The sequence below is a fragment of the Nipponia nippon genome, unplaced genomic scaffold (genome assembly GCF_047370975.1).
Source record: "Nipponia nippon isolate SJK-2023a ecotype South Korea unplaced genomic scaffold, ASM4737097v1 scaffold_9, whole genome shotgun sequence".
NCBI lineage: Eukaryota > Metazoa > Chordata > Aves > Pelecaniformes > Threskiornithidae > Nipponia > Nipponia nippon.
The window spans coordinates 1,484,208-1,506,495 of record NW_028262413.1 but is presented as its reverse complement, the minus strand read 5'-3'; the positions used below and the strand labels follow the sequence as shown (position 1 = coordinate 1,506,495).

The 22,288-nt window shown below is 39.9% G+C and overlaps 1 protein-coding gene across 7 annotated transcripts in view; it reads left to right on the top strand.

Annotated features, from left to right (window-relative positions):
• Nucleotides 1-22,288, top strand: part of ARHGEF3 (Rho guanine nucleotide exchange factor 3) — a 142,265-nt gene that overhangs the window by 69,142 nt on the left and 50,835 nt on the right. For all 7 annotated transcript variants that reach the window (XM_087744994.1, XM_087744993.1, XM_087744990.1 and 4 more), the window contains one exon: nt 10,005-10,067. In XM_087744994.1, the coding sequence (XP_087601120.1) occupies nt 10,005-10,067 (63 nt within the window). The remainder of the gene's footprint in view (nt 1-10,004; nt 10,068-22,288) is intronic.

Genomic DNA, 22,288 nt, shown 5'->3' with positions numbered 1-22,288 from the left:
TTTTATCCACAGAAAACTCTGGTTTGGGTGCAGCCATTTTCTCTGTTCTGTGGGATGCTGCAGAAGAGCACTTGAGGCGCGTGGATCAAAAGCCCCGTGCAGGAACCTGTCTGTGGCTTTCAAGGGACAGCGGCATAACGATGCTGAGCGGGGGAAGGCAGACTAGCAGTACAGTATTAGAACAATAAGGGATTACTGCAGTTTATGCAAACGTAAGCCAGTTGAATGCCACGTGGAGACCTAGTTTATGGAAATTGTTTCATTCTGCTGTGTGGTTCTGGTACTGTGCACAGCGTTAGCAATCCAAGCTCTCTTTCACATTGAGAAGCTCCATTGGATTCTTAAAAAAGAACAATAAAACCCCCAAACCTATATAAATAATATAATAAAAATAATAATAAAGTGTCATTTGAATGAATCTGCTTTTCAAGTGGGAAAATTTCATTGTGATTTTTGTTCCAAGAAAAAGAAGTCATACCTCTTCCATACACAGATGAAGCAGTTTTGGAACCAGCAGCGGTGGCTGACAGCTGTGACTAAACGGTCAACTGAGCAAGCCCAGGCCGTTGCTGTCCGGCCGGAGGAAGTCCCCGTGCCTTCCCGCGCACAAAACCTTTAAGGGTAGAGTTAGAGCATTAAAATAGCCTAACTTTGGTTATGCTTGCTTTTACAACTAGGCCTGTAATAAACTCCCTCAACACAAACGTAGAGGGCTAGGAACTGCGGCTTCATCACGTCAGCTTGCCGAGGGCAGAGGAGCCCAGGCGTTATTTGCGCGCTGACTGATTGCATTACTTGAGGCCGCAAAGAGCTGGATCTGATGGATCCCAGCTGAAAAGTGTTTGTGAGAAGAACAGCAGATGAATCTAAATAGTGTTTGGACTCTTTCAAATTGCATCTTAGTTTTTATTTATATGCTAGGTGAATTTAGATTCCTTAGATATTGATTGTAAGTGTTAATTAAAAGCATAACTTATGTAGCGGTCTTCAAGTTCTGACTGACAAAGGATCACGTAATAAAGACTGCTGTTCACTCATGTAACAAAACTCCTACAGAGAAAGAAATACAACTCTAACTTATTTATCTGAATTTGATTCAGACTTTACAGTAAACTGTGAAAAAGTTTCAGCGTGTTTAACTCTCTGCTAGATTCCAGTGGCTGATACTCTCCCCCGTCTTCCGAAAAGGGGAAGGAAGAAGGTTAAATAAAGATAGAATAAATACCAGTCCTCAAACAAAGCCGTGCTGATCCTTGTCCTTACAGCATCCCGTACATGCACACCCATTTCCTGTTGTTAGTGTTAAACACACTGAATATAGCTTTCATTTCATTGTTCGCTTCAGTGGTCATTTTATATTACATTGACTGGAAAATCCCAAGTCCATCACAATAAGCGCTGTAGAAATAAAGCTCGCTCTCTGTGCTCAGAGAAGAGTGAAAGGGAGCTGCCATTTTGTCTGGCGGAGATGCGCGTGGCTCCTCAGAAGTGCTGGGCTACCTAAGTTCCAGTGGCAAAGTCTTAAGTGTCATAGAGGACCTTGCCTCCATTTCAGAGCTGTCTGCTGCGTTGTAACAGAATTAGAGCAGAGTCTGTTTTTTCATTTGTTTTGCTTGGGTCATCGAGAGCAAGCAAGTGCTGTTGGGAGCACCAGTGCACAGGGAGCCTGCCAGCTCAGCGTGTGCAGAGCGGGAAGCAGAACCGGCAAGGCTTCGTACCAGACGCGGTGCAGACTGTGCAATCGGGTCATCTCTGGCTGCTGCTCCCTCCAACGGAATAAAGCTTTTGTTCAGATTTTTCTTGAGAAGACGAAACCTGTAATGTCTCTGGTATTCTGAACAGTAGAGGGCAGCAGAAATATACAGGGAAATCACTTTATTATCAAACTAAGGCATTTTAGGCTCTCTTTAGAGCTTAAGCAAGTTCTTTTTGCCAACGTAACGTAAAGACCCATGATATTGGAATGCAGGGTAACAAGCTCTGTTCTTTTTTTAAAATGTTGTATTAGAATTCAGTATTCTGAAATTATGGTCCCCAAAAGCATGTGGTGCATCGTTCAGCTAAAAAAAAAAAAAAAGACACTGCGCTCTGGGAAAACTTGGGTTAAGATGCTGGTGTCTTCCCATGCCTTGCAGCTCTTAGGAGTGTCAGTGGTACGGCCATGGAAGTGACAGATAAGCAGGGAGGAATAATGAAGGTGAGCGGTAGGCCATGGTAAAGTGAAAAGAGGGCTGGCCTTAAGAGATGACAGGAGATTCATCTCTCTCTGAGTGAGCTTAAACGAGGGAATGAATTATCACTTGTTTGTGAAGCTGTAATTGGTTAGCTCTGAACCAGGCTTGGAGGAACACCATATTCAACAGGAAATTCGGAGGTTTCTAGCTGGTTATTGCAGACAGACATGCTTATGGGATTCGTATGACGCGGTCTCCCTCTATGCAGCTTTCCTTCTGGAACTGTGCATTGTATCAGCCAGGCCAGAGTTCTTTATTTTTGGCATCTGTACCTTTATTTCGTCTTAGGCACTTGAATGTCAGTGCAACAGTAACGTGATAAGATGGAAAATGGGTAATCCTACGCGAGGCTTATTCTTGTTTCAGTGTCAGGAGTGTTCTGGTTGAAGCTGGGTAACGTGACGCGCGCCGCCGAAGCCTGCTCTGTCATGTTATACCCCACCACCTGCGGCAGGAAATGTTGAATTAGTGATTATTCAACTAACCCTAAGATGGAAGGTTATTAATCTCTGCCTGGTAATTTTATACCCAATTTAAGCTGGATCCGAGGCATATTTTGTTAACTGAGTGATAACAGCAGGTGAGAAAAATGTTGAAGCGTTTAGTCAGAATTTCCTCCTGTTGTACTAGGCAGACCAAAACGCTTACCTTCTAATCTGAAATACTTTAACTTTCTTGTTTTCTGGCTGTGTCATCCTTGAAACTTCTGGAAACATTTTAAATTAGTCTGGAGAATTCAAATACTTCCCTCCCGGTCCTGTTTGTCATTATTTCTTTCATCCTACCTCACTTCTTGCGTACCTTTTAACATCGGTTTCATACTATCTGTGCCTCAGCACTGGGCTCTGTGTCCCGACTCTGAATCCTCCGTACTCCGTGATATAACTAACTGGGAGCTTGATACCTGTGAGATCATTTGAACGTGATTTGAAATGGAAACAGTGCAAGCTTGAGACAGATCTTATACCAGAGAAGCAACAGCAGGTGGAGGTTTTGGAGTCATTAAAGGAATAATTTTGGCCTTGGCAAGTGGTATTTTTCAGGGCTTTTTAAGAGAGGGCTCAATGTGTTATGGAGGGGTGTGGAAGTACTGACAGCCTACAAAGGAAAAAAGATGAGAACTGTAGTGTCTGAATATTGTTTCGAATTTACCAGCTTCTGTACATGTTAGGTACTTAAGAATTAGAAGGGTGCTTACGGTCGCTAGTATATTTGAATATATACATGTGGATTTTGCTGATAAAAATTATTTACATATCAAGAATTTGTTATTTATAAGCTAACAGGATTTATAAGCTTAACTGGATTTTTTGAAGGAATGTTGTGTAAAAACAGTGCAAGTAGAAATTCACGTGAAAGTCTGGATTATCGCTGGGAGCTCATGTCTTTATAGAAGGAAAATGAGGGCATGTTCCTGCCTTATTCCCAGCTGCTTAAACACTGTGATTCCTAGTGCAGAAGGCCATCATCAGGCTTTCGATATGAAGGTTCCTTGCTCATTGAGACAGCTCTCAGCTGGCTAAGGAGATATTGATTGCTTTTTAAAATGGGGAAAAAAACACCAAAAACCCACACTGTAGAGCTGCTTTTCATGCAAACGTAGCCAGCCCTTTTGCGTGTGGCTTGAACCTTTTCTGGCCTATGATGTTGGACTTGTTTGGTCTGTTGTCTCCTCTCCTTTCGCATTAATCCCTTTTGGATTTTATTTTTGACTACACCTGATCTCTTCAAATTGTTCTTCTTTGGTTGGTTTTGGTTTTTAACTCAGTCTGATAGAGATACTGTCCTTTGGGTTGTCCTTGATAATAGTATACCATAAACTGGAGAGGAGCATAAAACCCAGAACAGTGAATCCCTTCCTGCCTTTTCCTCACCAGTAAAAATGATTAAAAAAATTTGTTGGCTAAATGGCTTTCCCTTTTCTGTATTATTGCAAATTTTATTTTTGTTTAGTTTAAGGGGGGGTTATTTTTTGATTGAATTTGTATTACATAGAACAGACTTAGCAAAAATGCGGTGTTTATACATTAATAAATCAATGCGTGCATTGGGTCATTATTCGTGACCCAATTTTCTTTCATAAAAGTAGGCAATCTATTAGGAAATCATTCACATATAAAATAGAGACATAAAATACGTGTACTTTCATGCCTTTTTAGATGTTTTCCTTTGAAAATGCAGTGCATGGTGCTGCTCTATTATGAGAATTGGGATTGGGAGTCCACAATTGTTCTCATTATTGAACTCTGCAAAAAATATGTTAACTTGCATTTTTTCACCTAGAAATCCTTTTAAAGAAACTTTGAATTGTTACTGGTATGGAAAACTATTTCTTTAACTTAGACTTAACAATGTTTACCCAAATAGTTTTTAGTTCGTTGTGTACTTCCCTCCCCCAAAATCTTAATAGGACATCCAAAGGAACCGTAGTAGAACATGTTGTGGTATGTTTGTCTTGTTTTTCTTAAAAAATTGCATGAGATACATGTATTTGTATATGCAAGTATATATTGTATTTTTATATAAGTGAGTGTATATATCCCTATGCACCTCTACCTACCTATCTTTATTTAAACCATCTATTAGAACTGCATTTTTTACAAAGGTGCTTTCTTCCACTTAGCAGTGTTGAAGTATGCCCACATGTATGTTCTGGAAAGACTAAGTTTTTTAGATATTTTCATATGAAAACAATTTGAAATACAGACTGATTAGATGGTTTTTAATTTTTCTTTATTTTGGACTTTTTGGTTGGGGGGGGGGGTTGGAGAAGGTCTGTTTTGGTAGAATGAATGGATCCTCACTTGTTAAATGGATTTATGTATGAAAAAAGGGCTTAAAAAGTAAGTTGTTCTGTGTTTTATTTTGAAACAAGTCTGTCTATGACTTAGAAGGTTGAAGGATATTATGTGCCTATGCAAATATATTGTCTTGAACTATTATTTATTTTGATGCCAGTCTGCGCAGACACATTTCGAAGCAATTAGAATGGATAGATGATTTAGCAAAAGTCAGCGATTCTTCTGAAAAGCATTTCCTTCCCCGTCACAGGATGAATTTTTTTATCAAGCTATTTTTGTACATGTTTGCATTTCATCTCCCAGGTGGTAAAATATAAATCTCTGGTATTGATAACTAAAACCCTGTGATGGAGAGAGGATGTTGATCCAGCCTTCCTATAACAATGTCATGTTGCTCTAATTCCTTTAATTAAATCACTGCTTTAATATATAATTGGATATCTTACTTTCTCCTCTCCTGTGAGCTATTGAGAAGAGCCCTTCCCTGCCGTGCTCAGCCCAGGCAGCCTTCTGTCTCTGTGGCTGTAACCACAGCCTTTTAGGCAGCAGTATCCCAAACCTGGGTCAAGAGTCGGACTTGTTACGCGCCCAGTCATCCTGGTCTGGGGACTTAGGGGTTTTGGGGTTGTTGGGGGGGATTTTTTGTTGTTGTTGGTTTTTGTTTGGGTTTTGTTGTTGGTTGTTTGGTTTTTTGTATTTCAAAAGACCAAAAAAAAAGTGTGATAGAAAACGTTTTTCAGTCTAGAGGTACACATTCAGATGCATGTAATGCATCCGTGTGGTCAGTCAGAAAACACAGGCACATCTCTTCAGAGTAGATATTTGTTACTGGTATACTTTTTTCACGCAGACATGTACACCTTTTTTTAAGGTCTACAAATGTTGTGCAGAAAAGGGGAGTTACCAAAACATTGCAAGCTGTCCTTTTTTTCCCAGCAAGGCAAACATCTTCATAACATTTTTCAGTTTACTTTGTTTCAAGTACCTACAAATTCTAATAAAGAAATACTGTGCAGTGAGATAGCAGGTGGCATTTGTCCGTTGCTCATAGCATGATATGGAGTAATCACAGTATTTTGTATTTAATACAATGCTGCAGTATGGCATTACTCATGTAATTAATATACGCTGGAGATAATAAGAGATCATGTCCAGTGTAAGGATAGCATACTACCTTTTAATTCTATTTTTTTCGTGTTATTACTCTGAATTTAAAATAGGGATGGGTTCTAACTGGATAGTTCACTTCAAAACTTCAGGAATATTCACATTAATAGCTTTAATGCGCTTCCTAAGTACCAAGACAGGGCACACTAATGGTCGTGTCTTACAACTTTATCCCTGTTTCATAGTATTCATAGTATTTTGGGGCCTCTTACTGGATTGTAATTAAAACAAAACCTGATACAGTCTCTAACTGGACATGGTTCTGATAAAACAACATGCGTACGCAGTATGTTAGAACGTGATTAAGTATTACGCGTGTAAGGAACAGAACGTGTGCATATAATTCAGGGATGCTCAGGTATCCATGAGGGCCTCAACTTTTCTATCCCTTGACATGTCTGTGGTTAAATCTTCTGCAACTTTCTGTGAGATCTCTGCACGGGTAAACCCGGGGCCTTAGTAGAGTATGTCACCTTAATGTAGCACGCGCGGAGTGGGCTTTCCTTCTCCCTGTTGCACGTGCTTCTGCAAGCCGTATACTCCTAAAAAAGCTATTAATTTGTATTAAAACTGGTGATTGCTACAGCCATAGGTAATTGTAAGAAATATTGACAAGAACTGGGGATACTTCGTGTGCAAGGTAATAAAATGGAACTGAGAAACCAGTCCTTTCTCCCTAGTGCTGTGCCTGGGCCAGTGCAGGTGTCATGTTGAATAAAGATTCACACATGTGTTTTGGCTTAACGTAGTCTTGCGTGACAATATAAGCTGGTATGAAAAATCTACCGTAAGATGATTTGATGCAGTTAGGAATTGTTTGATATGTTTATTTGTCATTCAAGCAATACATGCAATAGATATTTGAACCTCTCAAGAGCACTGCTTGCTTAAATTCTTTCAGGAAGTTCGACTTTTTCATTAATATGCTCCTTAAGTGATTGCAGTGTTTGGGCTATAAATTAATTTTATCAAAGATCCTTGGCTTTGCAGTGAAGCTCATTCCACTCTGAACCTGTGCGATACATACAATGCTTTATCACATAATTCTTCTGCATTCATCCCAAAGCTATTGCACTGTATTTCTAGGATCTTCTGTGAAAGGAATACACACCAAATTGTTGAGATCAAAATGGAGTCAAGTTTGGGTTACTTGATGTGCCGTGTGATTTAAAACATAAAGTGGAGAGCAACATTTAAGGGGTAATTTTCTGGAACACGAGAGATTCAGAGGTCAGCTGCATCGTGCTATGGCAACCGAGACAGGACTTGTAACTCCTTTGGGAAAAAGATGCTCACAAAGAGCAGGGATTAATTTAATGAGCACCTTAGCTCCCTGCGCAATATCTACTGCAATCTTTGCTTCTAATCCACGTATTATGGGCAAAGAAATTTATCTGGTAGCTCAATTATTGGAATTTTTTTTTTATGGTGTTCCCCCCTTCCCCTATTGATAATAACCCTTGAAAGTCTTAGAAAATTAAAACATTAATCTTAACTGCAGTGGTTGATGATATTTAACAATTTCTGTATTAAATGTCTTGCATAGCTGCTGGGACAAATGTACAAAGAACATAAATCGTATAATACTTGCAAACTTCCAGGTAACAAGAATCGGACGATGTACATGTAGTTAGGTAGATTACTTTCGTGTGTGTTACTTTTCAGTAAGTAGAAGTGCTAAAATAAAGTGAGGAGTGATCCTTTGATTAGCACAATAAGGTATAAGGGTAGAGCAAGCTTCACCTACTCTGTGGAGGCTGTCCCAGCCCCATTCAATATGTAATCGCTTTTTTTACAATCTACCTGCCTTTTCATCCCTTTTGGTGCGTACATCACCGTTGGTACGGATTTATTTCTCGTGAGTGTGTTGAGATTTAGTTATATAACCAAAGGGGTTGTCTCTCAATAAATTATGAGCATGTTAGTATTTACTGCTAATGCATTTTGTGCTGAACAGCCTTGCCTTGGACATTTGTCCTCACGAACACTGCTCTGTCCCTGACACCGCTGTGGTGTGGACCCATATACCCACGTTGAGCGCAGTTGTACAGCTGTCCCACAGTGCCCGGGTGTCCTCTCCTTCAAGTTCACTTGAATCCTGTAGCCTCACTGGCGTGCTTGTACTTCGTATTATGTAATTTATAGTCTCAATCCGCTTTCATCAGAGCTGGCCTGTGTTGGAAAGGCCACCTTCTGTCTTATTCTGTAGCCAAGTGACCACCAGTAAGAGTCTTTTGATCAGTTGTTAACAAAGGAGCTGCCTCTTTGGGGTGTGTGTGGTTATTTGTCACACTGGTAACAATGAAATTGCATCTATCCTACTATTCTATTATAGAAAATGTTTGTTATAGTTCCAAAATGCGTAGTATTTAGAGACAAGTTTGGTTTTTTTTGTTTGTGTGGGGGTTTTTTTTGTTTTGTTTTTTTTGTTGTTTTTTTTTTTTTTTTTTTAATTTGACCTACTGAGTATTGGGAGCACATACTCTAATCAAGCACCTAACTTTTTTTTCTTTTGGTGATGGAGTAATACTTTTTATTGTATTACTATATTGATTGTTTTGGAATTAATTTTAATATTTTGCAGACTGAGGCTTAGGTTTACACCTGCTGAAAACTAGTGAGTAAATATAAAAAGTTTCAAGAGCTACCGTTTCATTTTAAAACAGCATGAAATAAAAACTTCTGGATTTTATGATAAATGTTCCTTATCTTTATTCATCAAAGAAAGTTCTCAGAAACCATATGCTTGACCTAGTAGATGTAATGGTGGTTTTACTGGCTTCAGAAGAGCTAGTGATGTGGGTACTGGGGAGGGGGTATAGCTTGTTTTGGTTTGGTTGGGATTTTTTGTTTGTTTGTTTGTTTTAAATTATTAATTAAAAAAAATACCGGCAGAATGTGCAGCTCCTGCCTTTTAGCTGAACTTTGGTCATCTCGTAAGATAGGAGCTCCGAATGGCATCTGTGTGGAGTTTTTTGTTCTTTAAATTGCTCATCTTTGACTTCTGTAGACTGGAAACTAAATGCCAGCTCTTAGTATCTGTGAATGCTTATCTCCAGTTGACAGTGGAAGACAACACAGCTGGATAAATAAGGATCGTGTGTTCTGTGACTTCTCTTGTTTCCTACATCTTCCTGGCCTGGTAGAAAATGCAGAGCTCTGTTAAATGAAATTTCATACTCCTTGTTTGAAGGGCGGGAAGATTAATCTTGTGGTGAACCTGTGAAATGACATCAGGGAGGGCTTGCCATTTTCCAACATAGAGCAGAATGCGCTCACTGACATGGATATTGAAATCCAAATATATGTTAATTTAAGCCCTGCAGCACATTTCATCTGTTATCCTCACTATGTAATATTGACTGTCTGAGAATAGTACTTGATTGCTGAATGTGTGTTTTGAAAAATCTAAGTATAGGCTTTTGACACAAAAGGCAAGTTTCTCCTTCTGACAGTTTCATTAGCTACAAAAGTTAATACCAAGTGCCAAAGGACAATTTACAATATGCAGTCGTTACTTGTGCTTTTAGTTGTGCTTGACTGAAGTGAACCTAACTGTGAGCAGAAAAAGAAACGTTAATTTGCTAATGTGCTAATAAGTAGCTTTTGAACTTGTGAAAATAGAGCTTGTATTCACATTCATGGTGATTATAATGATGATGAGAGAAAATAATTAACTATATATACACTCACATATATATATGCGTGTGTACGGCTTTATGTATACCTGTTTCAGGACCAGACTAGCAGTAGTTGGTACTATTTGTCAAAACTGAGCTTTTCTTTTCATTTTGTGTTCTAGAAGAAACGAAAACAGAGTGCTCAAGATGAAGACACAATCAGTATCTGCAGCCTGGATACAAGTGTAAGTAATTTTGTTTTCCTTTTTGTCTTCCCTCCCCACCCCCTCGAATTAAAATATGGCTATTATGCGTGCTCTGAAACAAACCCGTTCATCTTTTCAGCTGTATTGTTTTCATACACAGCATGAATAACTTGTTCTGCTTATTACTAAAAATTTAAACCTATCACTGCTTTTCGTTTTTCTGTGGTAAAACTTTTAAAGACAAAAATAAAAAGTCAGAATGACAGTTTCTTGTAAAGCAGCGAATCTCTTATTAGTCAATAATCATCAGGATAAAAGGGCATTGTGAATGCAGGACTTAAAACAGACCTTTTTATCCCATCGCATGGCTGTATGAGAGATTTTGTCAGTTATGTCAGTGGTGGTTAATGCTGGTGTTGTGAAGCTGTGTAATGTGAGATTAATGCAGTTGTGAGACCTACACGTGTCACTGAGGTGACGCGCGCATCACGTACAGCTGTGCCGTTCTGCCACACACTGCAGATGGGAAGAAGCCGTCAGAAAACATTTTACATAAATTATGCAGTTTTTAACGTCTGTGCTTTTCCGTACGAATAGACTGTTTCTGACTTGTGAATTTTTTAATTGTTTCTGTAAGTAAAGGTGAAATATTGGCTTGTCTGAGTTGGTAAAACTGGTTTTGTTATTTTTAAAAAATGTGCTACGGTGACTGATGTCTGCTTACTTTAAAAATAAGCTATAAGGACCAAACTGTTTCTGTTGATTTTGGTGGGTGTTGAATCAAAGTATTAATGGGTGTAATTACGCAGTAAACCGCAATGCGTGTTGTTTTTCATGTCAAGTTGTGACATAAGGGTAGACTTGCATTTATCCTTGCCAATCCATGGGACTAAAATAGATGCGGGAAAACTTACCATTCCTGCTGTTCAATGTTTGTATCGTCATTTTCAGTGTTTTGTTTACAGTCAGCTGTTGAACCAGTTTTCCCTTTCTGTACAACATTTAAGGGTTCGTCTGCCTGGGTGGCTGCAGACAAATGCAAGCTCTTCTAGGCACGTCAAGTGGGCTGGGTAGAATCCAGCACTGTTTCGGAGATCATAACCCACGGTACCCCGACCTTGGCTGTTAGGTAATACTTTAATGTTAGTTAATCGCATTGGACCTTACATTGGGCCCAACTTGAAAGGAATTGTGATTCCTTTAAAGGAATTATTATTCTTTGGGGGAAATTTGAAATCGTTGACTATTTATTCTGGACAAATTGATAGCTTTTTAGATGTCTGACTCTGACCTGGGATGGAAAATGCTGGTTTTAACTATTTTCATCTTTCTGTAAAGAGTATGTGTTCTATTCTTGCATAATTAAGACAATTATGTAAAATTCTCTTGTGTAGAAGCTGATGTAAGGAAACGCTGTCAATCGTGTGCTGCAGTCACTGCTGCACAGGCTTCCCAGGCGTCACCTCAGGGATGCGCCTCTTCTTTGTACTTGCCAGCGGAAAGATGTGGCCCTCTTCTACTCTGTCTAAAGTTTCCCATTTGTGTAAAAGCATCTGTTCATCACCTTTGTCCAGGAGAGAGTGGGGGTGGCAAAGAAAGAGGATATTAACTATTTAAAAACTGAAGTTGCTTCATACCTTGGAAAGCAACATCCATATGGGTCTCCTGCCAATTTACATAATCTGCCTACAATCTTTTTATAAAAATAGATTTTAATTTTTTTGTGTGTGACTGACCATTGCCAGACACACCTGTCTTTTTGCAGGAGAGTCTGTCACAAAGACAGAATTGCCTTTCGCAGGCAATGCTGCTTGGAGCTTTGCTGACTCAGGACAAGGACTGGCAACCTAAGCGTGTTAAATGATCTTTGTAGTTGTTTAGTGATCTGGACTGGTATTGATGCTTCAGGAGTTGATAAACTGGCTTATTAAACTGACTGGTTGGTCTTGGCTCGTTTTATTGCCAGCTTAAAGAAGTGGATTTGTAAATCGCCTCAATGTCAAATAGTTTGTGATAACTTGTGGCAGATGTGGCCAGCAGACTGTGAGGCTGAGTGCATGAATATACGAGGCCACTGAGGTCTGTATTGAAATGAAAACGTACATATTATCCAACATGCTTTTGTTCCTGTCGGCCTCCACCAGAAGGCTTACCTTGTGTTCAGTCTATACAGTTAACTCAGCCTGTAGTGTGTTTCATGCTTGTTCTTTTAAAACGGTTGTACGTTCTAGAGTGATTTCAATATGCATATTGATTTACGGACATTATGTAATTAGCATGGCCTACACAAATTTTAGTTTTTATAAATGTCCTTTTATAGCTCAGAGAGTTGGGACAGAGAAACCAAGACAGCTTTAAAGATCCTAGAGGGCTAAGTACTTTCTAGTGTTGAGAACACCCCCTAGAGCTCTACAATTCTCTGTATTCCTCCTTGTGCAGACACTGTATCTCTCCTTACTTAAATTCCGAGTTGCTTCCAGATTTTTTCTGGAACCAGAAAGAACCCCTTGTTGCTGCTGCCACTTTTGTTCTTTTCTGATACCCAGACGTCGAAAGGTGGGTCTTCAGGCTGTGCAGCCGCCTTTGCGCCTGGTGGAGTGCTGGAGGAGGGCAAGGGTTTGTGCTCCTCGGTCCGGGTCACGGAGCCAGCTCTTCCACTGTGCTCCCTACCGTGCTTGGAAACAGGCTGTCCATTTAGCTTCTGCAGGCCAAGTGCTCTTTGGGAATTTTGGACTGTTAGGTACAGTTAGTATATCATATTAAGCAAAGTGGTGATGGACACTGTTATCTGGAGATTTTTACGTAGAGCCCTCAGCGAGGTAGTTAAAAGCCATGTATTTTTAACGGCTGTTGCAAAAGGGGTAACTGCAAAGTAGTTGGAATCTTGTCATGGTGATAGATGATACGATGTGCCTCATGAATCCCAACTCTATAAAATCGTAACTAACTCAGGAGGTAGCCAGAGCAAAAAGCTGGTAAAACCTAACACAAAACTGGCACTTTTCAGAACAAAATTATGCTTACTTAAGAAAAATCCTGTTCAGAAGAAGAAAGAATATAAAATTCCGTATGCAAAGCCTCAGAAGAGTTATTTATTTTGGTTATATAGGACAGTTGTTATTACTGAAAATAAAACTCTTCCAAATGGTCATTTATTAGTGCATTCTGAACTGGAGAAGTCTTACTGCTTATCTGTCTGCTTGCAAGTTAATAAAATACGCCCCAATATAAAATACAAACAAAAAGTTACCCGGACTTAAGCTACATTTGCATACACTACATCAGAGTTCATTAATTTTGATTGCTTTTAGTGCTGAGTGAACATTTGTTATGTCTTTGAGAGTCAATATAACTGAAACATTCTTTGACCTAATTAAACTTAATTATAAACTCAATAATATTTGATCGCTAAGGTATGGCGAGATAGCTTTGAAAAGCTTAGAGAGGATTACTTCTCCATCAGCTTATCAGAGTTGAGATAATTAAAATATATATTGTATCTGGGTCTTTTTATTTCTATAAGCTCTGGTCTCTTGCATGTTCATGTATAAAAGGCCTTCCGCTTGCCCAGTAAGATGTATACAATATGTTTGAATTATGCATGACATTTTAATATTGCTCTGTCACATAGACGGTCAGCGCTCCATCTGGATTCAGACTTTATTACAAAGTGACTGTTCTTAATCCATTATTAATCCATCGCATGATTGTTATAGACTAGACGCTGTCTGCTGTTGGGTATTATTTCGAGTACTGTAATGTCATTTATCTTAAGGCTATGTTTTGTTATTCTCTTGCTATTTCTCATTAAACAAGGCCTACAAGTGCTCTATTGGAAAAATGTATAAACTGCTGGTTACGCTGCATTCTTTTTTTTTTTTTCCGCATTCTGGAATGATCTCAGGCTTCCTGTGTGGTGGTGCAATACAATTGCTCTTATGTCAACAGCTTCTCAGAATTTGGCTAATTGTTCCAGTAAGTGTCACAGGTTATTCTGGTGAAGATAGCAAATGTGTGATCAAGTTGGACATCTGCGGTACAAATCTGTCTATACAAATATGCCAAATTCTGTGGAAACGTGGACCAAACTGTCTTGAAACATACTTATGCAACTGGGAACTGAGTAAGAAAATGGTCTCTTGTATGAATTCACCCAGTTTCTAGAAATTAAAGCTGATCTTTAGGTACTTTAAATGAAGTATGGTTGTTTAAGTTTCTTCAAGGTTTAACTAAAACGATAACAATATCTTACTGTGACTTGCCAGCATCTATTTGTCTGCTCCTACTTAAATTTCTTACAGTACAGGCCTCAGGGAAATTGTTCCCTTTTATTTTTTATTTTCAGAAACTGGACGTGGATGAAAAAATACTTTGACTAATGAACATATATGGCAAATTCCGTACAACTCTGCCCGTATGCAGGACTATTAAGCAATCCTGTGTGTATTAACACACAGATCTATCAGTGTCTGTACTTGGTCTTTTAATGGTTGGTGCTTTGGCGATAGATTCATCTTGCCTACCTTTTGGCAGCTATATAAGTTAGTTATCTAGATTTCCTTTATACTTTTGAGATTCGGATCTTGTTTGGACAAGGACATATAAGAGAGATCGGCTGAATCTTCCCTTGATACTGTCTGTGAAATGTGTTTTGCAGCAAAGGGAAGATACTACAGAAGAGACTGGAAGGACAATATAGTTACAGGCTGCAGGGAGGTTGTTGGGACATGTGTGCCTTGTGCAAGAATGCATAAACTGGTGTGCTGCTGAGCTCATGGTACAGCTGCAGGACTGTTTCTATCCTTTCCTAGCATTCCCTTTTCTAGTTCTTTTTCTCCTCTCCTTCAGCTTATTGGCATGGATGTCCTCTTGAATAGAATAGACTCTTTCAGTTGGAAGGGACCTACAAGGATCATCTAGTCTAACTGCCTGACCAATTCAGCGCGGTCCAAGTTAAAGCCCGTTATTATTGGCATCGTCCAAATGCCGCTTAAACACTGACAGGCACGGGGCATCGACCACCTCCCTAGGAAGCCTGTGGCGGCGTTTGACCGCCCTCTCGGTAAAGAAATGCTTCCTCATGTCCAGTCTGAACCTCCCCTGGCACAGCTTTGAGCCGTTCCCACGCGTCCTGTCCCCGGACCCCAGGGAGAGGAGCTCAGCACCTCCCTCTCCGCTTCCCCCTCAGGCAGCTGCGGAGAGCCAGGACATCGCCCCTCAGCCGCCTCCTCTGCAAAGGAGACAAGCCCAGAGCCCGTAGCTGCTCCTCACAGGACACGCCTGCCAGCCCCTTCACCAGCTTTGTTGCCCTCCTCTGGGCGCGTTCCAGTACCTTCCCGTCCTTCTTAAACTGGGGGGCCCAGAACGGCACACAGCACTGAAGGCGAGGCCGCACCAATGATTATCCGCACAGGGGGATAATCATCTCTCTTGGCCGGCTGGTTGTGCTGTGTCAGATGCACCCCAGGACGCCGGTGGCCCTCCTGGCTGCCAGGGCACGCTGCTGGCTCATACTGAGCCTGCTGTCGACCAGCACCCCAGATGCCTTTCTGCAGGGCCGCTCGCCAGCCGCTCCCCTCCAGTACCGCTGTATCTATGGTTTCAGTGCTGCTGTACTGGACACAGCTAATAATGGCGGAATCGATCCAGTGGAATACTTGTCTGGTCCTGCTCCACAGAAGATCAATAAGTAGTAGACAGAGTTACTGAAGTCATGTGCAAAATAAGGGAAGACCTTAAGGAGTTTCCTTCGTCCAAGTACGTAAGCCTGTAGTTTGGCTGACTTCTGAGTGTTTGAATAGTCTCATTGAACTAACTGCTGCAAGTCAGGGGAACAGACTTCGAATGCCTGAAGGTGGATAAGCCCGATCAAGTGTGCTTCACTGAACGGCAGTAGGATCTGTAGAATTTAAATTCCATGCATCTTGTATCTCTGAAGAGATACATCTGAACCAAAGGAAGCATGTCCACTTGCTACTTATGATCTTGACTAAAAAAGGCAGAGTTAGACTAAACAAGTTGTTGTACTGTTAAGACATGGAACAGTAGAGGAAAAAGCAGTAACACAGATTCCAGAGCTAAGGGTTATTGATATGTGCGTAAAGATAGAATAAACAGTAAAAATGAAATAGAAATGCCTGAGTGGAGAAAAAAAAAAAAAAAAGATAAATTCAGTTTATTTTGTATGCCTTTTCCTCTGCTTTGAGATTCTTTCTTCGTGCAGTTCTTGGCTTTCTGCAGTCTTTGAGGGGGAAATAAAGCAAGATTTTGTTGGGAACTTGTTGGTTCCTAGAAAGCAGTTCTTCTTCCAATGTTTTGTTTGTTTGTTTGTTTTTTATTGGGTTTGGGTTTTTTTTGTTTTTGTTTTCTCCCTGATGAGGCATGCTCAGGTGATGTTCCTAAACTGAAAATATGCATAACTGTGGAGCAAAACAGACATTGTGAAACCCCTTACAGGAATCCAGGGTTGCTTCTCAGATATTGCAAAGCTGTCGCTTATACTTTTGCCATCTGTTTCAATTGTTGATCAAATCTTAAATTGTGATAAAGTCTTGGGAGCTGTGGAGGACTTGTGGTACAAAACTGGAAAGAGATTATACCCATTCTTAGATTCAGTGTGTTTTGGCAAGATTAACCATGGTCATGCAAATTTTTTCTTCCCTTGACTGTAACGACGAAAGAAAAGAAAATGAACTAAGTTTTGCCTCCAAATCAGAAATGTTTCATTCAAAAGATCCATTCAGGCGGCATGTTTTGCTCCTAATGACAGCAAATTACCTGACTGAAAAATATATGGGACAAAAGAGAACTTTATCTTCAAGAAATACAAAGAACATTACATTTCTGTAATGCCAGCTATGCTTTGGCTATGCCTCTAGAAGTCATATTTTTGACATCTGCACATAACACTCTCTTATTTTTCTGTCTGATTCAGTCAAAAGTAGTATACGTAAGTCTGTGTTAGATTGAAAATAATTAGTTTGGACAGTAATAATACTACGTTAGGTTCAGTTCAGTCTGGCTGCCTGGTTATTAACTGAGGGTCCTAAATGAGCCTTGCAGCTTGTACTAAGCTCGGAAGCAGCATATTATGCTGCTTGTGGCAGCTGTTTGCAAGCTCTCTTGGCCACATCTACATAAACTGCAGTCCAGCACTTCTTAAGCTACAGCCATTATTTTGTGTATGGTATACTAACAGTGAGTTTTTGATTAATATCCTGTAGTATTTTTTCTATCCTATGTTGTCTTTAGAACGGTGACTTTATAGGCAGATGGTGGTTAGCAGTGCAGTATTTTCCACGCACTGTTCATATCTCATTGCAGTGTAGTAATTTGATAAATTGAATGTTGTTTTCTTGAATGACGCTGTTTTTCTTTGTGGTATTCCTTCCTAAGGGAAAACGGCAATTGAAGTTTGAATTCAGTTTGAATTACTTTGGGTTACAGAACCAGACTTGACATGTGCTTATATTCAACATGGCAAAATCGGGAGCATTTGTGAACAGCAATGAGCCAGCTGTTATTGACGGCTATGAAGTTGGATATCCATTAAGAAATGCGTGTGGTGATTGGCTCGATGAAGGTTTGCAGAGGAGCTGTAGTTACATTTCCATAATGGAAGTGAATCAAGAAACAAGAGTTACTGTCGTTTGGCTGATGTAGGCGGAGTTCAACATAAAAACCGATATTAGTTCTATAGTGATAAATATTACATCATCCAATCATTTTCTAAAATTAAATTTTATATATCATCACTGGTAACTGTATTTTATATTGAATTTAATATTTAATAATATGGACCATGCAGATAAACTTGTAAGAAAAATGAAGGCTCCGTGTAAAGTTTTGCTTAAAACAGTCTACCTATAGTTATTCCATTGAAGAGGGGAAGGGTGGCCCATTAGCCTTCAAAGAAGCACCGGGAGCGTTTGAAATTGTCACATAGTCCGGTGCTTACTGAAGTCTCGCGTAGAAGTCAGGTCAGGGTTTCACTGACTTAGCATGGCTGCCTATTTTAAAGCCCATAAATTTCTGTAATGCCAGCTACGCTTTGGCTATGCCTCTAGAAGTGACCAACCATAACCGGGAATTAAGTTTGTCCATCAATATGCTGGTGTGCCTCTGTAACATTGTAGGGTTAGGGCAGGCCTCGCTGAGGGCATTTGTCCCGTCCATCTCTCGGTGGTTGAATTAAATGATAATGAAGTTATTCATTACAGCTGTTTCTGCAAGTTTTTTTTAGAAGCCTCTGCTGCTTCTCAGGCAATCTAGTCTAGAGCTTCTGTGTCTGTCGTTAACAAGATTTTCCTGTCACAAACCCGTTTAAGACACTGCTGTACCATACGTGATAGTTCAGATCAACGTAAGACTGTCAAATCCACTGGTATGGACAGGGGATCCTACACTACGCTTTTCACTGTAGCCAGAACCTACTGATAAGCAAAGTTATTTCAGACGATGGCTTTTGCTTTACAAGAGTTAAAAATGATAGTTTTAATGAAGTGCAGCAATACTTGGTCGTCTGCTTAGGCAAATCAGAGGAGCTACTATTTGTTTCGGCAAAAGAGAAGTTAAAGTCATTTTAACAGTACATTGGCCTGATTTTCATTAAATACTAGATTATATCTGCCTGTATCTTCTGAAGAAACCTGTTGTACTAGGTTAGTTTTGTTTTGGTTTGGTTTTTTAAACTGGACACATTTTATCAGGAAAATAATTATCAAATAACTTATTGAGCAAGAACTTAGCAACAAGAAAAACAAAGGTGAGCCTCATAACTATAAATCTTATCAGTATTTTGTCAGTAGTAGTATTGCTGTACAAAAATTTTTATTGCGTACTTTCCAGTTTTGGCTGGTAAGAGTAGGCTGGGGAAAAAAAAATAGTTCCATACAGATATTTGAGGTTACATAGCTTAGCTTGTATTTATTCCAGCATGATCCTTAAGTTTTCTGTGTAACCTTCAGTGAACCATCCAACCTCTCTCTTGATCAGATTCTTATCTGCAAAATGCAAATAATGATGCTTGCTTGTTTTCCTAAGCTGCTTTGTGACCAAAGTGCAAACATTTCTAGAGGGTTGTTCGGCATGCCATTGCCCATGGCTACAACTGGAAGGGATGTATACCAGTGCAGGCTGTTAACCAAGGTCACTTCAGTGCAGAATAGTGTAGGAAGACATAAGCAGGTGAATCTTAAAGTTTATTGTGACAGAGAGGTGTAACATGATTTTTCATAAGAGTTTCCCTAGTTTTCTCTGGGGGCATCTTTCAGTGCCACGGTAATCTTAGAGTATTATCTCTGCATAGCAGCGATTTCCTAATTCATTTGGGAGCCCTTAGGTCCCCTTATCTCTTGGGGGAAAAAATTTTTTTATTACTTCTACCATTCCATTCTTACTGTAGCTATGCAATCTGGCCAGCTGGAGGGTATCTGCTGACAGCTGCTGACTCACTTCATAATGCAACTGCACCCCGTTTCCTACGCTGCGGTGTAAAGCAGCAAGGAGGGGGAAAAGCCCAACAAGTGTTTGGAAATGCTCTAAGGGTATTTTACAAAAAGTAATAGTTATTGTTTACAAGTGTGTGAATGTGTTTCTCAATAGAATATTAGTGTATCAGCTCTACGGATGAACAAAAATGCAGAAAAGAGAGAATTAAAACTCACAGAGCTATATGCTTGCTGGTTAAGCTACAACCACTACCATACAGGAGGCTGAGTAAGATAATTTAGTCACTTTTAAACCTACAGGCAGTGAGCCTATAATGCACGTGGCGTTACAGGACCCTACCAGTCTGCCTTACAAAAATTAGATTTTAAGATTAGACTGAGAATTTGCAAGTTTATTCTGAGCACTGGACTGTCATGAAATCATCCTGCCTGTATGAGGACAGAACAGCTCCAGTGGTGGCTTCTGAGATCTTTACAGTTATTTGAACTTGTTAATTTAGATAACTACAAAAACTAGTCAGTAGAAAATACAATAATTTTTCTGTGAACCTGCAAGGTTCATGCAAGTAGTCTTCATTCACTCAATTCTAAATTTGCAAATCCAAATCTGCTGCTGTACTGGAGGATTGTTTCCTTTCCTTCCTCTATATTCTCTCCTGTCCTATCTGCTAAATCAGTCATTAGTTCGATTAAAAGGTCTACTCTTTTAATTGATCTTTTAATTCTTAAGACAATGGTAATATAACAACCTAGCTGATATTTTTCACCACTCTTCTCAAGGAAACTAATACTGCAAGGATTTGACTGTGTCTTAGGAAATGCTGAGACTTTCAGCTGCGATTTTTGCGCATAGAAGATATTATTTGAACGGTATGTATTTGCATTGTACTGGTGATAGAGGTTGCCCTTTGAGTTTTGTTTGCCCCTCGGAGCTTAATCGCTTCGTGGAGAAGGGATTCGCTAGATTTCTCTCCGTGATCTGGCTGCTTTAGTGAACATCTGACAGTACTGGAAACTGAACTGCAGTCTTTTTAAAGCTCTCCTTCCCAGAGCACAAGCAGTTTAGCTGCCAAAGTTATTCCTTTGCACTGTTTAGAACTGTATGCCAGTTTTATTTTAAAGATGCTTAGGTAGCGGTGGGTACATATATCTGCATAGAATTGCCAAAGGTGCTTAAGCATTTAATTTCCAAACTTGACTGTAGGTAACTTAATACATTTAAATATCTGCTGCTGTGTGCTTAATGGTTCTGCTCAATTTTAACTCACTGTGAGAATGTAATTGACTTCTGATCTGATTTTCTAAAAATGTAATTCAGAAGATGGCAATATTCCACTAGTCTGTTTTTTCTTTAGCATGTTGATTAAAAACACTTTATGAATTTTTATGTATTTCCTCATAGAACTTATAATTTGAGATATTTTCCCTTCCAAATTACCTTACTGTACTTGATTAGGTTTGTAAAGAAATGTGAATTTGACATCCTTATATGTTTAGAACAAACTTGATTTTAATATATGTAGGGCACGAACCCGATGTTGTCACATATTACAGCATAAGTGACTTATCTACTTCATAAAGTAGAATAAAGCATTAAAGGGGTGTTTTGAATATTAAGTTTATTCTATAACAGCTGCATATTACTGAAAAGTTGAGGCAATTTGTAATGGTTTATTTTTACTATTAAGTGGATAAATAACTGATTATTAAAGCTTTTAAGAATTCATATTACATAAGGCAAGCATGTGTTCCTACTGGTGTAACTCTAAGCTGTGTAGATACCCTGGTAATTACAAAGCGTAGCCATAGCATTACTAGAATTACAGTTTACCTGTTCAATTTAATTACAGTTTACCTATTTAAGCACAAAGTTCTAATTCTATGATTTTGCTTTTCTTCTGTGTTTAAGTTAGTTCTTCAAAGAAATGTAAAAACTTGGCTATGTGTTATTTGGCCTGTTTTGAATACATCATCTTTCAAGAGATCTCATTCATTTATCTTAGTTTTGAATTATGGGACAGGCAAATGACAATGTATGACAGTTGAGGCTTAAATATATAACCTTGGTAAAGAGTTTTGGTGTTCTTTGTGTAGCTGTTACTCTTCTGTAAACATTAGTGAAGAGCTTTGAAAGTAAACGAAATTAATTGCACACTTCCAGAAGTGCAATAATTTAATGAAACAAACGCAAGCCCTTAGCTGAAGGGGGAGAAGCTGGCAGTAAATTTCCTTTGTGGATGTTGTCTACTTGGACTTCAGTAAGGCCTTTGACACTGTTTCCCACAACGTTCTCCTGGAGAAACTGGCTGCTCACGGCTTGGACTCTTCACTGGGTCAAAAACTGGCTGGGCCCAGAGTGGTGGTGAATGGAGTCAAATCCAGTTGGCGGCCGGTCACGAGTGCTGTTCCCCAGGGCTCAGCATCGGGGCCGGTCCTGTTTAAGATCTTTATCGATGATCTGGACAAGGGGATCGAGTGCACCCTCAGCAAGTCTGCAAACGACACCAGGTTGGGTGGGATTGTTGATCTGATGGAGGGTAGGAAGGCTCCACGGAGGGATCTGGACAGGCTGGATCGATGGGCCAAGGCCAATATATCCTGGCTTGTATCAGGAATAGTGTGGCCAGCAGGACCAGGGAGGTGATGGTCCCCCTGTGCTGGGCACTGGTGAGGCCGCCCCTCGAATGCTGTGCTCAGCGCTGGGCCCCTCACCCCAAGGCGGCCATGGAGGGGCTGGAGCGTGGCCAGAGCAGGGCAGCGAGGCTGGGGCAGGGGCTGGAGCCCAAGGCTGGGGAGGAGCAGCTGGGGGAG